At 38.1% G+C, this 20,455-nt stretch overlaps 2 protein-coding genes and 1 pseudogene across 2 annotated transcripts in view; 1 reads left to right on the top strand and 2 right to left on the bottom strand.

The window, feature by feature from the left end:
• The window catches only part of LOC146463527 (uncharacterized), a 191,140-nt gene that overhangs the window by 7,560 nt on the left and 163,125 nt on the right, over positions 1–20,455 (bottom strand). The gene's annotated exons all lie outside the window — the stretch shown is intronic.
• On the top strand, positions 1,499–2,563 carry LOC146463540 (uncharacterized; annotated as a pseudogene).
• The window catches only part of LOC146463538 (uncharacterized), a 28,562-nt gene continuing 21,467 nt past the window's right edge, over positions 13,361–20,455 (bottom strand). Inside the window, exons 14-21 of the mRNA XM_085084339.1 lie at positions 19,030–19,125; positions 18,623–18,718; positions 18,393–18,488; positions 18,163–18,258; positions 15,655–15,750; positions 15,371–15,472; positions 14,105–14,200; positions 13,361–13,494 (exon numbers count right to left, since the gene is read on the bottom strand). Coding sequence (XP_084940465.1) covers positions 13,361–13,494; positions 14,105–14,200; positions 15,371–15,472; positions 15,655–15,750; positions 18,163–18,258; positions 18,393–18,488; positions 18,623–18,718; positions 19,030–19,125 — 812 coding nt within the window. The remainder of the gene's footprint in view (positions 13,495–14,104; positions 14,201–15,370; positions 15,473–15,654; positions 15,751–18,162; positions 18,259–18,392; positions 18,489–18,622; positions 18,719–19,029; positions 19,126–20,455) is intronic.

The following is a 20,455-nucleotide window of genomic DNA, read 5'->3' as shown; positions in this document are numbered from 1 at the left end:
AGTGAGCACAGCAGGGCTGGAGCCGAAATCTTTGCCTTGCATTGGTTCGTCTACCTTGGTGAAGCATGACAGCCTTCGTAATTTAGCAGGAAAGCTACAGGTTTGGCAACAGGACTTACCAAAACCGTCCGCACTTCTTTTTGAGTTAAAGTAATGGCAAAACTTTTGAAAATAGTGCACACCAAATTTACAACTACCGGGAAATCTTATCGAGTGTGCAAAGCATGCTGACGAGGACAAATATCCGAACATACGAGTTTTGCTTATAATTGGGTGTACACTCCCTATTAGTTCTGCGAAAACTGAACGTTCATTCTCCGGCTTGCGAAGAATCAAGGCACATCTCAGAAACAGGATGTCTGAGGAGCGGTTGACGGGACTTGAACTCATGCACTTGCATCATGACCTTAACGTTGATATTGACGACATCTGTACAACCTTTATTGCCAATCACAAGAGGAGGATTTTCCAAGGGTGCATCCTTTACTAGAAGAATTCATGTACACGGCAAGGGGGTATGAAACTGGTGTTAAATTGATTATAACGTGTAACCCCGAGCGGGGGAAGAGGCAGGGGGACTCGGAGGTCTGGGGGATAAGTAATTTGCCGCAAAAAAATTCAACCAGTGTTTTTGAATCAAAGTTTGGACCCCCTTCCCCCCCCCCCCCCCATCCCACCTCCATCAAAAATTCCTGGATACCCCAGTGAATCCACGGTCTTGATGACATTGAATCGAGGGGTTCTAATATCTTCCTTAAAACCAACACTGCTCTGGTTCACTGTACGAAGGCAAACCGGTTCTCGAACTGAACCCGAGGGGTCACTTTGTGTTCCCTCCCCCTTTCGTAACTTCAAAGCCATTGGGACTTCAGCAGTGAAACTTGGATGGTATATAGCATGTCCAAAACGGTTTCCTTTGAGCTCCACAAAGTGGAGCTCTTAGATCTGCCACCTGCATTTCCCGATATCTCAGGAACCGCAGAAAATCCTCCAAATTGGTTGAGAACTTATTAAAAGCAATAAATAGGAACCAAATGGTGTAAAATTGTAAAAGTTATAAGAGGAGAAAAACTGGGCAGTCAAGATCTTGTTTCTATGACAACAGCAAGCTACGGAAAAAAACAATTATTGTATAAAAATGTTACCAAATAAATTTTAGGAAAATTCACCAACTTTGGTGGTCTTTGCTTTTTTTATTTAGGAAGTTATAAGTATTCAACGCCAGCTTGACGCAGCAGCACGCATCCTGAATAGGGTTAAGAGTATAAGGTCTAGTCCGGATCGCTCGTGCGCTTAACCTTTTTAAATGACATTTATTCTGTTGGAAATTGTAAATAATAAAACTGTTTTCTACCCTAACAAACAGGGCCTACCAAGAGTAATATAATGCTAACACTTATTTGCTTTAAAACAGAGAACCTCTATGCTTTAAAGTAAAATAAATAACAATACCTTTTGAAAACCTTTTTTAAAACGTTTAAAAGCTGAGAAGAGCATTTGAGAATTGCAACCAAAAATCAGCTTTTTCAATTCGAAGGAAACCTATACGAACAGGTGGATGGTGTTGCTATGGGTTCGCCACTGAGACCTCTCATGGCTAACGCATTCATGTGTAACATCGAGAAACAGCTAGAAACCGAAAACATGATGCCTGCCTTTTACAAACGCTATGTAGATGATACGCTTAGCGCAATGCCTGATTTTGAATCAGCCTCTGAGTTCCTAACGACATTGAACAACAGTCATCCTTCTATCGATTTTACAATGGAGCTTGAAGAAAACGGCAGACTCCTCTTTCTGGGAATGGATGCCGGTTAGACACGAAGGTGTACAGGAAACCAACCGACACTGGGCTACTGTTACATTACCACAGCCAAGTGAACAGTAGATATAAACGGTCATTGCTGAATACCATGCTCAACCGTGCATTCAAGCTCTCATCTACGTGGAAGCTTTTTCATCAGGAATGTGAACGCCTCAAAGAGATCTTTTTCCGACTATGCTACGCAGACAAACTTGTGATCTCTACCAGCCGCCAATTCATTGATTCAAAAGTATCTGACGATTCACGTACCCAACAGCAAGTACCAGAGAAGCAAGAAGCCCCAATCAGAATAGTGCTGCCTTTCAAAAATCAGAAATCTGCAAACGCAGTGCGCAGAAAACTTGGAGACCTCAGTCGGAAGATCAAGGTGGATTTCAGCCCGGTGTACACAAGTCGGAAGATCAAGGATGAAATAAAAGTGAGGGAAGACAAGCCACCCTTGTAAATCAACAAAGCGCTGTGTATCATTTTCAGCGTGGCCTGTGGAATGCAGGCAATCTCGGCTACACGTGCCGACAACTTCACCAGCGAATTGAGGAGCATAAGGAATCGGCAATCGGAAACCACCTGAGGGAGCAGCACAACATGGCCCCAAATGACATTGCGCGAAGTTTTAAAATTTTAAGAAAGTGTCAAAACAAACTCGATTGTCTTATTTTTGAAATGCTTTTTATCAAAGAACTGAAACAATCACTAAACAAACAATGCGATTCTATCCGCGCTAAATTATTTGTTTAGACCAGTTCTTAGCAAGCCTCATTATTACTTCATAAACTTTATAAATCCTTACCATTGACATGTTTTATCACATTTTAGCGTTCATGACATTCTTACCAATTTTTAACTGTTTGTAATATATTTATGCTAAGGTTTTTATTTTTTACTCGCACTTGAAAATGGCCTCGGAGAGGTCGAAACGTCGTGACCTTTTAGCGCCTATTTTTATCCCAAAATCTATTTCTAAGAAACTACTCATTAAAACTATTAAAATAAAGTAAATAACAATACCTTTTGAGACCTGCTTCTGAGTTCCAACAGCGTCGCATTTTCTTTGTCAATCTTTTCAAAGTTAAGGTTTTTACGTTGTAAAAAAAGCATGTAAATTCGATGAGACGTTATAATCACAATTTTTAGTTGTACCTGATCGGCTGCTTTTGCCATAATTGATCGGAAAACTTGAACGTTAGAGGGTCTCCCAGATCTTTAGTGCGAATCGGCCCTCAGCGCCCGGGCGGGATGAAAGGCACGTATGGTTGTAGCATTACAGCGAAGATGGCGGTGAATTTCTTTGGACCTCAGGGTTCTCGAGTACAACGATACTCGATTGTTACCTGACATGGTCTTTGAAACGGTTTTTTGCGGTAAAAGTAGGGGTAAAATGGCGTACATTAAAGTGGTTCTCTTGTGTTCTCTTTCAACTACTGCAATCAGATAAGAATAATAAGGCATATAAATATATACTAAAACTTTCTTTCACTTGTCAAATTTTGTTAATCAGTCACTGCTTGGGGAGGAAGTGAGTTGCAGAGCATCCTATGTTTTATACTGTGGCAGTAAAAGAACGTAGGAATGCTAATCATGTCATTCTTTCTTTATTAATTTTTTTACAGGGGGGGGGGGGGGGGGGGCAAGGCACGTTTTGTGTGGGCACATACAAGTAATTCAGTACTGCCTTTTATTATGACAACAACCTTATTACATCCGGGAATGTTTATGCTGCACTTAAAAACTCAGTAATAAGTCATAAGCCAATTGACCAATCAAACTCGTCGACAAAACATCACGTGCAGTGGTTTTGAAACCCGATAAAACCACCTCCTTATTAGTATGCAGTGTTTAATGCTTTTCTGGTAAGCTGCTCTCCAACGTTCACAAAAGCATAATTGTTATGAACTCTCCTGACACACACTTTTCCAGGAATGTTTTTAAATCCGTTCAGAAACTCGCAGCACGTATTTTATCGGGTATAAAACCCGATAAAACACTGCTGCTCGTGTTTTAAACATTACATGAAAGAACCAAAGGATACTGCTAATCCTTGATCACACCACGTGATCGCTTCTTCAAACAGTTTTAGCTCCACACAAGCACTTGCTCCTAAAAAACATATATGATAACTTGACTTCAGAATTTAGTTTCTATGTTTGCGCACATGTATCATGATAATGACAATAGAGGATGTTGAAAAAGGATCGCCATTTTGCAATACAGCTAGGGTGCGTTCGATTGACCCTATTCCGGAATAGGAATACAAACAATAATTTCAATAAATTCCTCACGAGGTTTCTGGAGTTACTAAAATACAAAATCGCTCTTAAATTATCATGTGTCAGCGAAAGTTTGCAGAAATGTCTTCCCAAATTTACTTAAAAGAGAAATCTAACAGCTATTTCGCTTATCCTTATTCTGGAATACGGTCAATCGAACACAACCTAACAACACTTTATGAACAGCCGCTTAGTCTTCGCAATAAGAGGATATAGTTTTTTAAATGATGAAACCCGCTTGATATGGACACAGAGGCGACGCGGACACTTCACACAATAAATAAGTTAATTGTAGTCATGGGGTTTCAGTGCCATGCGCAATGTAAGACATCTGCACGACGTGTGATAAAAGTAGGGAGGTTCAAAGAAAATAACATGTTTCTGTTCAATCATTGACTGGCTATGTGCAGCAATATACTGTTCTTTCAGTTGAGGGCTTTTGTGAAGGGCCTTTGTGTTCGCCAAAGAGCCTTTGTGTTCGCCGCACCTAAGTTATGGAATGCTCTACCGAGACTTATCAGGGAATCCACTTCTATTGATACTTTTAAGAGAATGCTGAAGACTCACCTTTTTAAAAAGGCATTTTTAGCTTAGACTATTTCTCAATTTTAGCCATAAGTTTCTTCTTTATAATTATTATTATTATTATTATTATTATTATTATTATTATTATTATTAGGATGGCGCATTTGAATATATTTATATAGATATTTGTGCCTTATAAGCTTTTAAACATATAAAATCGCATATATACAAAGTAGCATCCTTCATAATAATACATCGTGTAATACACACTGATACAGGAAACCAGTTCTAAAAAACGGATGGATATTGTATAAATTCGCGGCTACCTGGTGTAATAGAGTCATGATCTATATATTAAGTTATATTATGCAAAACATTGTTAATGGCCGTCACTTTAAAGATTGTATGGTAGATATCGTGGTGGTACATTTTTACAGTTAACTCGTTACTTTTTTTTTCTTTTGTCTAGAATTTTAGGACATCTTACCTCTAATGATTGCTTTGACATAGGATGGTTGTAATTCAGTGGCAACTTTCGCATCACTTAGTGAATTCCGATAATTCCCTAAAAATTATAAATAGATAAATAAATTTATTTACCCTCAGGCTGAAGCAGCTGGCCAGACTTCTGCGTTCTCTGAGACGCGAGGAAAGCTAGTTGGTGCAGGACGTTGTAAAATCGGCTAAAATCGGCGCGAAAAATGTTTTGGAGAACGAGCGAAAGAGCGTCTGGCAAACGAATTCAGGTACGGTCCAATTCATTTTCACAACTCAGTTGTGCTTAAATACAGTTACTAAATAAATGCTGAATAAATAAATAAATTGAAATAAAACATCTCACCTAAACGAAAGTGCGCTGCCGCCCTGTTGCAATACAGTTTGGCTTTCAGTTCTTCATCATTGAAGTTCACTTTCATGCCTTCCGTGTAAAAGTTAACGGCGTTACGGAAATTCCTCTTCCCGTATTCATCATTACCTTCATTCTTATAAACCTCTGCTATAGCTAAAATGAAGAAAATTAAAACATAGTTAATAAAAGGCAATGGTTAAGCCCGTATGTAGCCCGTCAAACTACTTCATTTTAGTGTTGTATATTTTGTAAGCATTTTTGGCGTTGACCGTGCACAAATCACAATAGATTTTGAAATGTGTTTGAGGAAATCACCAATAGTAAGATATTCAACTGTAGTATGAAAGTTAAAAGAAAGGATTGTGAACGGTCGCGGCCCTTCCAACATAAATTGCAACACCATTGTTAACATGGCAAGGTTTCATAACCAGTCCCTCAATAGCCCAATTTCGATATATCGAAATTGTGCTATTAACTATGATGAAAAGATCTTTGACACCGGCTTGGGAGTACTGTGTTTGTCACGCTGTGTGTGGTTTTGTCATGTTGTTTTAAGCCGTTGTGTTTTGTTGTCGCTTGCTCGTTGGTGTATTTTGTTCAGTGCTTTTTTGTTCGTTATTAAGTTGAGTGATTTGTCTGCAAGGTCATGGCAAATTGTGTGTATACTTTCCCTATACTATTTTTCAGCATACATATTTTAAATTTTAATTTTTTATTCTCGGTGCTCTAAGAGTAATTTGATGTTAAAGAAAAGGTTCCTTGTCAAATATTTAAGAGCAATTCTCCAGGAAAGTGAAGCAAAGTTGGAAATGAAAATTTTTAACCCCCCTTCATTTTTTGTGAGGAGGTAGGTTACCTGGAGGGATGAACAAAAACAGCCATATTTGGATCGGCAGGTGCGTCGTTGCCATGGAAACCGCACTTGATCACGTCGGCCTGAGGTCTATGTTTTGACCGAAAAATTCACTCTCAAATAGTAAAAATAAACGAGTCTGGTTCTCGAGTACATGTGAACCAATTCAAATGAAATTCATACAGAAGGTAAAACCACTCTCCTAGTTTATAAAAGATGCTGTTAGAGTATTTTAGGTTCTATAATCAAGAAGACAATGTTCGTATTACTATGTTGCCTGTCAGCCATTTTGACAAGAAGGAAAAACAAGCACAACCATATTCGCTATTTCTCCGAAAGTACTCTTTCCACATAAACCAAATTAGCAGCAGGGCTTACATAGATATTGAAGTTTATAAATATTATAAAATCTATTTGGGGAAAATTTTATTCTGGCCATGGGTATTGAAGACATCCGAGGCAAGTTGCAAAAAATTGCAAAATTGGAAATGTTGAGGTCTCCACTATTTGGTTTAAACAGGCTTTAGATAGAGAATATCAGCTTCAGAGGTTTTTTCATTCATCTTATCTGTTATCTACATTTGATTGATTAGGTTTTGGCCAACGAATTTGATGAAATATAAATTAAAACAAAGCCCACCTTGCAACTTTTGGGAATTTCTTCAGGATGCTTTTGTCGTATAGGATGGGTCTCTCCTCAGTTCGCTCGCTCCATTTTCTTGACTAAATCTTGCACAGACTCTAACGGAAAGGACAAATCTAACTGCCTAGCCTCGCCGAACATCTACTTTTAGACCAAAGATGATGATGTGTTAACCCGAATAAAGAACAGTCACGAACAGGTCAAACACAGTCGTGTGTCGAGTATCGAAATAATTCATCAATACAATCCATCCAGGAAGTTAAATAGATGCATCAAGATCACAGCTGAGCAAATGCATGTCTGCGACGATTCTGAATAAAGTCTTTGGCTAAATCGAGCCGTACATTCCGTGGTGCATGGTTGAAAAGCGAAGAAATAGTTGTTTACGACCTGTTTACGACCAAACGTATGTAGACCGGAAATTCGAGTAGCAAAACTGCTGACCGGATGTAGTTCTAAGTGCGATATACGCGCTTTTCGTTTGTTTGTTTATTTTTGTAGCTTCGGCTAATTGTCGCAATGGCATCATCTCTTCTTTAGATATTTTTGGTACAATATATCATTGATAGGGGGATAAAAGGACGACTTTTGATCCGCTTTTATGACTGTTTTACAGTGGTGATAAAGAGGACAAAATAAAGGCGCTTCACTGATCGTTTTACGCAACCACATAAGCCGCCCATGTTTCCTGGGTTTGTTTGTTTGTTTGTTTTTTTTAATTCATTGCTTATTGGATGTTAAGGATGGCCTGCCTGTAAGATACGTCGCTGATCTGGGGCATTAACGTACACATTAGAAGTTACGAAGTTGGAATTTTTGACCCCCCTCTCCTCCAGAAATAAATAAGTCCTCTCCAAGCCGATAAATTTTCACATTCAGTACCTAATACCTGCCCAATTTTGGCATTCTTTCTGTTTATTTATTTATTTATTTTTTGCCGTTTTTTTTTTTTGGTGGGGGGAGGGGCGACCGGACGTAAATTTGTGCCGTCGGTCAAAAACACTGTAAGGGAAATTTGCATATCGTCGTGCGAAGGAAAATATCCTGGTCGGGACAATGGAAAGTTGGTCTCTTTCAAATCCCAAAAGGGACGTTTCGGTTTGTGAGTGCCGTGGAGACAATGTAAAACTCAGTCAATTTCAAAGGGATATTTCCAGGCACGTGCAAGCCTACGGACTTAGTATAAATCGCGACGAAATGGATCTTATTCTTTGCCGTGCAGGTAAATAAATGTAACATTTCACGCGCATTTTTCATTCTCTTGTCACGAATAGTTTATCATAACTGAATTTGTAATTGCATTTTCACAGTCTAAAGAGTTTTTTTTTTTTTTTTTTTTTTGGGGGGGGGGGTGCGGCTATTATGATCATGCGTTCAATTTTCACCCAAGCTTCAGTTCAGCTTCATTTCCTTTGTTTTTGTTTTCATTCGGTTATTCTGGTTTTTTTTTTCTTTTCTTTTTGGCTTTCTTCACCATTGCCATTGTGAAACGACCCCATTAAGAGAGGATATCATTACACATACATCCGGTGTTACATCCCATTACATTGTGTTATATCCGGTCAGCAGTCGTGCTTCTCGGACTTCCGGCCTATGCGTTCAGTTTATTTACCATTCTTGGCTCGTCGACTATCGCAATATCTGACTCGATTTTAGCCAAAGATGTTACTTTGGATTGTTCAAAGGCATGCATTTGCTTTGTACATCGATCTCGACACATTTACTTTACTTCCTGGCTGAATAATATTGATGAATTTAGGTCCTCGACGGCAGAAATCGCAAGCATTACGACCATGTTTTGGACTTTGTCAACTGTTCTTTGTCAAGTGTATGCGGGCTACTTGTATCATCATCCCTGGTCTGAAACACAGCAAACTGGATATTCGATGGGAGTAACTGTTAGTCTGCGCTAGATTTGGTCAAAAAGACGGAACGTGCGAAGGAGAGACACTGGAGAGAACCACGCGACGAAAGTATCCTGGAGAAATTCCCAAAACCCTCAAGGTAGGTTTTGTATCAATTTATATTTCAAGAAATTTGTTGGCCAAAACCTTATTTACTAAATGTAGGTAGCAGACAAGATGATAAAAGATACTTTTGAAGCTGATTTTCTCTATCTAAAGCCTGTTTGAGCTAAATACTAGAGCTCTCAAAATTACCAATTTTGCAATTTTTTGCAATTTGTCCCAGGTGTCTTCAGCACCCATAGCCAGAGTATAGTTTTCCCCAAATTGATTTTATGATATTTAGAAACGTCAATATCTATGTAATCTCTGCTGCTAATTTGGTTTATGTGGAAAGAGTACTTTCGGAGAAATAACGAATATCGTTGTGCTTGTTTTTCCTGCTTGTCTAAATGGCTGACAGGGAACATAGTAGGACGAGCATTTTCTTCTTGTTTATAAAACCCAAATTATTGTAACGGCGAATTTTATAAACTGGGAGAGTGGTTCTAACATCTGTATGAATTCCATTTGAATTGGTTCGCATGCACCCGAGAACCAGACTCGTTTACTTTTACTTTTTGAGAGTGGAACGATTACTCAAAACATGGTCCCAAGGCCGACGTCATATAGTGCGGTTACCATGGCAACGATACATCTGCCGATCCAAATATGGTTGTTTTTGTATATCCCCCAAGGTGACCTACCTACACACAAAAATTGAAGAGGGGTTAAAATTTTTCATTTCCAACTTTGCTTCACTTTCCTGGAGAATTGCTCTTAAGCAGTTTCGGCCAAAACAAGAGAACTTTCCGTGACGGTGACCCTGCAGTAACCTGAACAACGGTCAACTTTTATTTGAGCCCCAAATTATTTAACCTAATGTAATTGTATAATTGTATAACCTAATGTAAATCCGGAAGTCCGGTTTTCAAGTCCCGCTTCGGCCACGCTTGTAAATAGCCAGCTGGTTTGCCTCCTGCCAGCTGGGATGTTTAGCATGTTATGTTCGATTTGATTATTATTTGTTTCCCGTTATTTCTGAGTGGAATGCCTGTAATCTAGCTTTGGGTAGCTAAGTGCATTTCCACTATGAACAAACCACTTTTTTTTAATAATGGGGAGGTAAAAGGCCTATATAAGTAAGAAAAAGGAGGCCTTTACTACACCATTTTCCATTAGCTATCATCCGTTGACTCAACGTTTTTGCAACATTTAATGTTAGTGATAACCGGGCAAGTGAGTGACGTGACTCTACCTCTCAAAGTGTCATCATCAAAATCCAAAGTATCCTCACCAACTGGTGTGACGTCACTTCCAGGTTTGGCTTTGACTTCGCTGCCTGCCATGTATGCTAAGAAAACGAATACTTTTAGGTTAAGCTTAAATAATCAGCGATATATGGACTTATTGTCAACTGTAAGTTAGATACTGGACAAAGACAAACATTCCAATATTAAAAAGAACTGTTAAATTTCACTGCAGTGTCCACTCAAACCTTGTCATTACGAACAGCATTGCATGTTATACAGCGATATCCAAGTAGAATTACGAATTATCACTAACTATGAGTACACACTTTTCATCCCATAATAAATCAGTCAAAAAAGAAATAAAGAAAAACCAACAAACAAACCATTAAAAAATAAACACACAAGTAAACAGTGAGTGATGGAGAAAAACATGAATCCTCACCTTTCAAAGTGTCATCATCACACTTCCAAGTCTTATCACCAGCTGGTTTGACAACATTTTCAGTTTCGGCTTTGTTTTCAGTGCTTGTCATGGATGCTGGAAGAGGATAACAAGAATCCTCACCTTTCGAAGTGTCATCATCAAAATTCAAAGTCTCCTTATCAGTTGGCGTGACGTCTTTATTTTTACTGTTTGCTATGGATGCTGGGAAAGGCAATCGAATACTTAATCGGTACTCTAAGATTAAAACTCAGTTCTCTGTCAACTGTGAAGATTACCATAGAACAGTTTCCAGTCTAAAAATGACTTCTGGTAAGAGAAAAACATGAATCCTCACCTTCCAAAGTGTCATCATCACACTTCCAAGTCTTCTCACCAGCTGGTTTGACAACATTTTCAGTTTTGGCTTTGTTTTCAGTGCTTGTCATGGATGCTGGAAGAGGATAACAAGAATCCTCACCTTTCGAAGTGTCATCATCAAAATTCAAAGTTTCCTTATCAGTTGGCGTGACGTCTTTATTTTTACTGTTTGCTATGGATGCTGGGAAAGGCAATCGAATACTTAATCGGTACTCTAAGATTAAAACTCAGTTCTCTGTCAACTGTGAAGATTACCATAGAACAGTTTCCAGTCTAAAAATGACTTCTGGTAAGAGAAAAACATGAATCCTCACCTTCCAAAGTGTCATCATCACACTTCCAAGTCTTCTCACCAGCTGGTTTGACAACATTTTCAGTTTTGGCTTCGTTTTCAGTGCTTGTCATGGATTCTGGGAGATCAAATATTTCAATTTAATCAGTATACTCAGCTTATAAGTGTAACTGTAAAATTTATATAGCGCAACTTTCCATATAAGATGATCACGTGCACTTTTTATATGCAAAGGGAAATAGAAAATAAATATAAAATCGCAGACAACAATAATTATAAAAACTTAATTAAGATAACTGAAATTAAAAACTGTACTCCACCAAGTATATGCTACGTTAAAGTCGTGTGTCTATAAAAGCTTCTTAACGTAAAGCACAACGGTTTTCCAGTCTTAAATAACTTCTCCTACGATGATAGCATGAATCCTCACCTTTCGAAGTGTCCGCGTCATCAAAATCCAAAGTCTCCTCACCAGCTGGTGTGACGTCACTTTCAGGTATGGCTTCGCTTTCACTGCTTGCTAGAGATGCTGCGATAGGCAATCAAACACTTAATTAGTAGTCAATAGGCGGAGGCGGCTTATCAAAACCCGGGACTGGATTTGTTTTGCCCATTGACTGAGAGCTTGAAGCCTCAATGTTTGCGTGGACGTTAAATGAACAAGTATTAGAAATAAATAAAAGGAAAACAGAAAATAATAAAACATTACAAGAGCAATCAAACAAACAATTATGCAAATAAAAAACAGCAACAAACAAACAACACCGAAAACCGGAAAGAGTTCGTAACTAGTTCTGGCGGATCTACGGAGGACTTTGCTATATCTATGGACTAAACTGACTTCTCTTTAAACTGTGAAGATTAACACTGAACAGTTTTCCAGTCCAATGACTTCTGATAAGAGAATTACATGGATACTCACCTTTCAAAGTGTTATCATCAAAATCCAAAGTATCCTCACCAACTGGTGTGACGTCACTTCCAGGTTTGGCTTTGACCTCGCTGCTTGCCATGGATGCTGGAAAAACGAATACTTTTAGGTTAAGCTTAAATAATCAGCGATACATGGACTTAGTGTCAACTGTAAGTTCGATACTGGACAAAGAAACATTCCAGTATTGAGAAGAACAGTTAAATATCACTACAGTGTCCACTCAAACTTTGTCATTATGAACAGCATTGCATGTTATACAGCAATATCCAAGTAGAATTACGAATTATCAGTAACTATAAGTACACGCTTTTCATCCCATAATAAATAAGTAAATAAAGAAAAACCAACAAACCAACCATTAAAAAACAAACACACAAGCAACAGCAACAACAACAAACAAACAAACAAAACAAAAATCCACAGAAAGTTTCTTGCCAATCAGGCGGCTCTACACTTTGGGGAGGAGAGGGTAGGGTTTACAGTTAAGAGGCGTTTGCTATTTCTTCATCTATGCACTGAACTCAGTTCTCTTACAACTGTGAAGATAAACATTGAACAGTTTTCAGTCTAAAAAACCAATTTTGGTAAGAGAATAACATGAATCCTCACCTTTCAAAGTGTTATCATCAATATTCAAAGTCTCCTTATCAGTTGGCGTGACGTCACTTTCAGGTTTGGCTTTGCTTTTACTGTTTTCTTTGGTTGCTGGGAAATGCAATCGAATAATTAGTCAGTACTTTAAGATTAAAACTCAGTTCTCTAGAACAGTTTTCCAGTCTAAAAACGACTTCTGGTAACACACAAACATGAATCCTCACCTTTCAAAGTGTCATCATCATACTTCCAAGTCTCCTCACCAGCTGGTTTGACAACATTTTTAGTTTTGGCTTTAATTTCAGTGCTTGTCATGGATGCTGGAAGATCAAATATTTAAATTAAATCAGTATACTCAGCTTCCAAGTGTAACTTTAAAATTTATATAGCCCAACTTTCCATTTAGGATGATCAAGTGCGCTTTTCATATGCAAAGGGAAATAGAAAATATATATAAAATCACAGACAACAATAATTATAAAAACTTAAGATAAATGAAATTGAAAGACTGTACTCCATCAAATATATGCTACATTAAAGTCTTTTGTCTATAAAAGCTTCTTAACGTAAACAAAACGGTTATTCAGTCTTAAAATAACTTCTGCTACGATAATACCATGAATCCTCACCTTTCGAAGTGTCATCATCAAAATCCAAGGTTTCCTCACCAGCCGGTTCAGGTATAACTTTGCTTTCACTGCTTGCTAGAGATGCTGCGATATGCAATCGAATACTTAATTATAAAACGTAAGATAAATGAAATTGAAAAACTGTACTCCATCAAATATATGCTACTTTCAAGTCGTGTGTCTATAAAAGCTTCTTAACGTAAAGCAGAACGGTTTTCCAGTCTTAAAACGACTTCTGCTACGATAATAGCATAAATCCTCACCTTTCGAAGCGTCATCATCAAAATCCAAAGTCTCCTCACCAGCTGGTATGACGTCACTTTTAGGTATGGCCTCGCTTTCACTGCTTGCTAGACATGCTGTGATATGCAATCAAATAATTAATTAGTACTCAAGCGGCGGCGGCGGCTGATCAAAACCCGAGACTGGTTTTGTTTTACCCATTGACTGAGAGCTTGAAGCCTTAATGTTTGCGTGGACGTTAAATGAACAAGTGTTAGAAATAAATAAAAAGAAAACAGAAAATGACAAAACATTACAAGATCAATAAAAAAAAAAACAAACAACAACAAAAACCGGAAAGAGTTTGTAGTTATTTCTGGACTGAACTCACTTCTCTTTCAACTGTGAAGATTACCATTAAACAGTTTTCCATTCCAACGACTTCTGATAAGATAATAACATGAATCCTCACCTTTCAAAGTGTCATCATCAAAATGCAAAGTATCCTCACCAACTGGTGTGACGTGACTTCCAGGTTGGGCTTTGACTTCGCTGCTTGCCATGGATGCTGGGAAAACGAATACTTTTAGGTTTAGCTTAAATAATAAGCGATACATGGACTTATTGTCAACTGTAAGTTCGATACTGGACAAAGACAACATTCCAGTATTGAGAAGAACTGTTAAAGATTTCCCTGCATTGTCCACTCAAACCTTGTCATTACGAACAGCATTGCACGGTTATACAGCAATATCCAAGTAGAATTACGAGTTAACACTAAATATGAGTACACACTTTTCATCCCATAATCAATCAGTAAATAAAAAAATAAAGAAAAACCAACAAACAAACCATTGAAAAACAAACACACAAGCTAACAGCAACAACAACAAACAAACAAAACAAAAATCCAGAGAAAGTTATTATTTGATCTGACAGCTCTACACTTATGGGAGGAGAGGGTAGGGTTTACAGTTCAGAGGTGTTTGCTACTTCTTCATCCATGCACTTAACTCAGTTCTTTTACAACTGTGAAGATTAACATTCAACAGTTTTCAGTCTAAAAAACCAATTCTGGTAAGAGGATAACATGAATCTTTACCTTTCGAAGTGTCATCATCAAAATTCAAAGTCTCCTTATAAGTCGGCGTGACGTCACTTTCAGGTTTAGCTTTGTTTTCACTGTTTGCTATGGATGCTGGGAAATGCAATTGAATACCTAATCAGTACTATAAGATTAAAACTCAGTTCTCTTTCAACTGTGCAGATTAACATAGAACAGTTTTCCAGACTAAAAACCACTTCTGGTAAGGAAAAAACATGAATCCTCACCTTTCAAAGTGTCATCATCACACTTCCAAGTCTTCTCACCAGCTGGTTTGAAAACATTTTCAGTTTTGGATTTGTTTTCAGTGCTTGTCATGGATGCTGGACGATCAAATATTTCAATTTAATCAGTGTACTCAGCTTATAAGTGTAACTGTAAAATTTATATAGCGAACCTTTCCATATAAGATGATCAAGTGCGATTTTCATATGCAAAGGGAAATAGAAAATATATATAAAATTGCAGACAACAATAATTATAAAAACTTAAGATAAATGAAATTGAAAAACTGTACTCCATCAAATATATGCTACGTTAAAGTCGTGTGTCTATAAAAGCTTCTTAACGTAAAGAAGAACGGTTTTCCAGTCTTAAAATAATTTTTGCTACGATAACAGCATAAATCTTCACCTTTCGAAGTGTCATCATCAAAATCCAAGGTCTCCTCACCCTCACCAGCTGGTGTGCTGTCACTTTCAGGTATAGCTTCGCTTTCACTGCTTGCTGGAGATGCTGCAATATGCAATCGAATACTTAATTATAAAAACGTAAGATAATTGAAATTGAAAAACTGTACTCCATCAAATATATGCTACGTTAAAGTCGTGTGTCTATAAAAGCTTCTTAAAGCGTAGAGCAAAACGGTGTTCCAGTCTTAAAACGACTTCTGCTACGATAATAGCATGAATCCTCACCTTTTGAAGTGTCATCATCAAAATCCAAAGTCTCCTCACCAGCTGGTATGACGTCACTTTTAGGTATGGCCTCGCTTTCACTGCTTGCTAGAAATGCTGCGATATAATGATAATCAAATACTTAATTAGTACTCAAGCGGCGGCGGCGGCTGATCAAAACCAGTGACTGGATTTGTTTTACCCATTGACTGAGAGCTTGAAGCCTCAATCTTTGCGTGGACGTTGAATGAACAAGTGTTAGAAATAAATAAAAAGAAAACAGAAAATGATAAAACATTACAAGATCAATCAAAAAAACAAATAACAACAAAAACCGGAAAGAGTTTGTAGCTAGTTCTGGCGGATCTAAGGAGGCGTTTTCTGTATCCATGGACTGAACTCACTTCTCTTTCAACTGTGAAGATTAACATTAAACAGTTTTCCATTCCAACGACTTCTGATAAGAGAATAACATGAATCCTCACCTTTCAAAGTGTCATCATCAAAATGCAAAGTATCCTCACCAACTGGTGTGACGTCACTTCCAGGTTTGGCTTTGACTTCGCTGCTTGCTATGGATGCCGGGAATACGAATACTTTTAGGTTTAGCTTAAATAATAAGCGATACATGGACTTATTGTCAACTGTAAGTTAGATACTGGACAAAGACAAACATTCCTGTATTGAGAAGAACTTTTAAATGTCACTACAGTGTCCACTCCAACGTTGTCATTACCAAGAGCATTGCATGTTACACAGCAATATCCAAGTAGAATCACGAATTATCACTAACTATGAGTACACACCTTTCATCCTATAATAAATCAGTAAATAAAGGAACAAAGAAAACCCAATAAACAAACCATTAAAGTGCCTATGAACCGAAAATTGTTTTCATTTAGTTTTAAAGGTTACCTTAAAAAATGCAGGTTTCCAAAGTTTAAGAACTCTAGGCTTAAAAATGACGATTTTACAAGCCTTCAAAGTCGTGCTATTTTACCCTAAAAAATGGTCAGGGGAATGGGTCGAGATTTTTCCAAATTCACCAAACCGTGACGTCACTTTGTTGCCACAGGTTTGTTTGCGTTGTCAAAGTGCCTTGTTGGGAAGTGAGCGAGCTTGGAAGGAAACATGTCTAGCGATTCAGAAATGAGCGAATTTTCAGATATGTCCGGTAACCCCGAGGACGAAGATGTCGAAGAGGGAAACGATGAAGATTACGATGTAATTTATAGCGAAATTACGCCATATCAAGACGAGCCTCTGTCCCAAGTTGACTCTGGCGACGAGAACACGGGAGAGGAAATCGAAGTCGACAAGAATTAGACGAAGATGGCCTTACACCAACAGTGCTGGAAGCGCGATATGAGAAAAGAGTTCCTGTAAACAGTTGGTCAGTATAGGTATTTTTATATTCTTAACCTGTGCGCAGTAACGTCCGAACGGATTTACTTTGAGCTTGCAACTCGTTGATCTTACATCCTGAATCTAGCTGTCTGATCTTTCGATCGTCGAAAGACCTATCAAAATATGAGATCTTATTTTCATTTTGAATGGCCTGACGTTTTTGCTGTTAGCTCATTTCTGTTTTAACGTTGACTTCATATTTTCAGGTGCCAATGTACAGAATGCAAAGTCGAGAACTTAGTAGGTTCGCTAGAGTACTGTTGCTGCAGGGAAATTGCCAATGCGTTTACTTCGCTCGCTAAGTTCTTCTTGACCTGGTGGAGTAGTAGTATCCCTCGTTGGGATTGCGTTCTTTTTTCAGGCAATACTTTACTTTCATCCCCGCGGCCTCCATACTGCTTAGAACGGATAAACTGCGTTCATAACACAAATCCTCGAAATGAGCCGGACAGAGTGAAGTGTATTTTGACGTCGGGTTCTTTAAATCATGCTTATGTCTACGGACAAACTGGAACCATTTGGCCCTCACAGCCGGATCAGCGGGTAATTGCATTTGGTACATTCGTATACCCCGGGTAAACGATCTGTTTTGGCAGCTTTGCTGGTTTGGCGGACCAGCAACGCAATACCGCCCTCGCTCCATCTTTTCCTCCATATCGTGGGAACGAATTTGGCAACAAAGTGACGTCAGAGGTTGATATCGCGTGGTCTTTTGGCGGCGCGATTCAAATACCATTTTTGAGAGTAAAATAGCACGACTTTAAAGGCTTGTAAAATCGTCATTTTTCAGTCTACAGTTCTCAAACTTTGGAAACCTGTATTTTTAAAGGTAAACTTTAAAACTAAATGAAAACAATTTTCGGTTCATAGGCACTTTAAAAAACAAACACACGAGCTAACAGCAACAACAAGAAACAAACAAAACAAAAATCCAGAGAAAGTTTTTAGCTAATCCAGCGGCTCTACACTTAAGGGAGGAGAGGGTAAGGTTTACAGTTAAGAGGCTTTGCTATTTCTTCATCCATGCACTTAACTCAGTTCTCTTTCAACTGTGAAGATTAACATTGAACAGTTTTCAGTCCAAAGAACCAATTCTGGTAAGAGGATAACATGAATCCTCACCTTTCAAAGTGTTATCATCAAAATTCAAAGTCTCCTTATCAGTTGGCGTGACATCACTTCCAAGTTTGGCTTTGTTTTTACTGTTTGCTGTGGATGCTGGGAAAGAAAATCGAATATTTAATCAGCACTCTAAGATTAAAATTCAGTTCTCTTTCAACTGTGAAGAATAACATAGAACAGTTTTCCAGACTAAAAAGGAATTCTGGTAAGAGAATAACATGAATTCTTACCTTTCAAAGTGTTATCATCAAAATCCAAAGTCTCCTTATAAGTTGGCGTGACATCACTTCCAAGTATGGCTTTGTTTTCACTGTTTGCTGTGGATGCTGAGAAATGCAATCGAATAATTAGTCAGTACTTTAAGATTAAAACCCAGTTCTTTTTTAACTATGAAGATTAACATGGAACAGTTTTCCAGTCTAAAAACGACTTCTGGTAAGACTAAATCATGAATCCTCACCTTTCAAAGTGTCATCATCACACCTCCAGGTCTCCTCACCAGCTGGTTTGACAATATTTTCATTTTTGGTTTTGTTTTCAGTGCTTGTCATGGATGCTGGAAGATCAAATATTTAAATTTAATCAGTATACTCAGCTTATAAGTGTAACCGTAAAATTTATATAGCGCAACTTTCCATGTGGGATGATCAAGTGCGCTTTATTTAAATGCATGGGAAAGTGCTGCGATATGCAATCGAATACTCAATTATAAAAACGTAAGTTAAATGAAATTGAAAAACTGTACTCCATCAAATCTATCTGGATGCTACGTTAAAGTCGTGTGTCTATTAAAGCTTCTTAACGTAGAGCAGAACGGTGTTCCAGTCTTAAAACGACTTTTGCAACGATAATAGCATGAATCCTCACTTTTCGAAGTGTCATCATCAAAATCCACAGTCTCCTCACCAGCAGATGTGACGTCACTTTCAGGTATGGCTTTGCTTTCACTGCCTGCCATTGATGCTGGGAAATCAAATTTTTCATCAGTATAATAAATTTATAAAATGTAACTATAACGAAGATGCTGAACTATGACTGAACACACACAATGTAACAGTAAAGTCAACTTTTCTTAAACCGAAAATTTAAAATTTTTAGTTTGTATACAGCCAATCGTTTCTGCCAGCAGTTATGAATTTGCTTTAACGGGCAACAGTTTCGAAGTATAATTTCTTGGCAGGATATAAACAGGCTACAACGTTGTTTCAGCTTATCACGCTGCACGACGCGTGAAGAAAGGGGTCAAGGGCCATGCCTCGGACCACTTCTGTTCTCTGCTTATGCGAGCAAGCTGTTCCAGGTTGTCAAGAACCATTTCCCTAATGCGCATGCGTACACTGACGACACTGAGCTTTCTGCTTTATTTGTCGCTCAAGCCAGACAGTTCAATGGGTGAGACGAAAGCAAGAGGTGCTATGGAAAGATGTATCAGGGCCGTAAGGGCGTGGCTGATTGTTGATAAATTTAAGCTGAATAAAGATAAGTCTCAATTCATGCTCAGTGGAACTCGCCAGCAACTTAGCAAAGTTAGAACTGACAGCCTTATGGTTGATGACACGCAAGTAAAATCAGTCAGTGAAGCTAGGAATTTGGGTGTCTGGTTCGATTCTAATCTCCAGTTTCGCAGCCATTTTAACAAAACACAGTGAAAACTTGTCAGTCAGCATTCTTTTCGCTATATAACATAAGGCGTATAAGAAAATATCTGCCTTTTGAAGCTGCAAAGTCAATAGTGCAAGCTTTTGTTACAAGCAGAATTGACTACTGTAACGCAATATTATATGGTTTGCCTGCCGTACACGTTAATAGGTTACAACGCGTTCAAAACGCTGCCGCCAGGTTACTGACGAATACACCGCGTTATTCGCACATTACACCTGTGAAAATTAATCTCCATTGGTTGCCAGTTAAATTTAGGATCATTTTTAAGGTAAATTTGATGACTTTTAAAGCTCTCCATTGCCTAGCGCCAGCATATCTTAGTGATATTATATCTGTATCATTTAAAGGCAATTCTAATTATAATTTAAGATCCAATTTTAGTAATTTATTAACTCGCCCGGCAATTAGATCTGCCAAGACCGCTGAGGCAGAGCTTTTTCGGTAGCTGCCCCATTTTTATGGAACTCTCTTCCGGAAAGCCTAAGAACTGTAAGTAGTGTTAATATTAAGAAACAACTGAAAACGTATCTTTTTAAACAAGCATACTGTTAATTGCGTTAACATTCTTAGACTATGTACTATATAGGTTTTTTTTATCCCTTTTTAATTTATTGTTAAATATAAGTTTGTT

This window comes from Pavona decussata, unplaced genomic scaffold, assembly GCF_977016875.1.
Source record: "Pavona decussata unplaced genomic scaffold, jaPavDecu1.1 SCAFFOLD_175, whole genome shotgun sequence".
Taxonomy (NCBI): Eukaryota; Metazoa; Cnidaria; class Anthozoa; order Scleractinia; family Agariciidae; genus Pavona; species Pavona decussata.
Note: the sequence above shows the minus strand (reverse complement) of the source record. Positions and strands in the feature narration are given on the sequence as shown.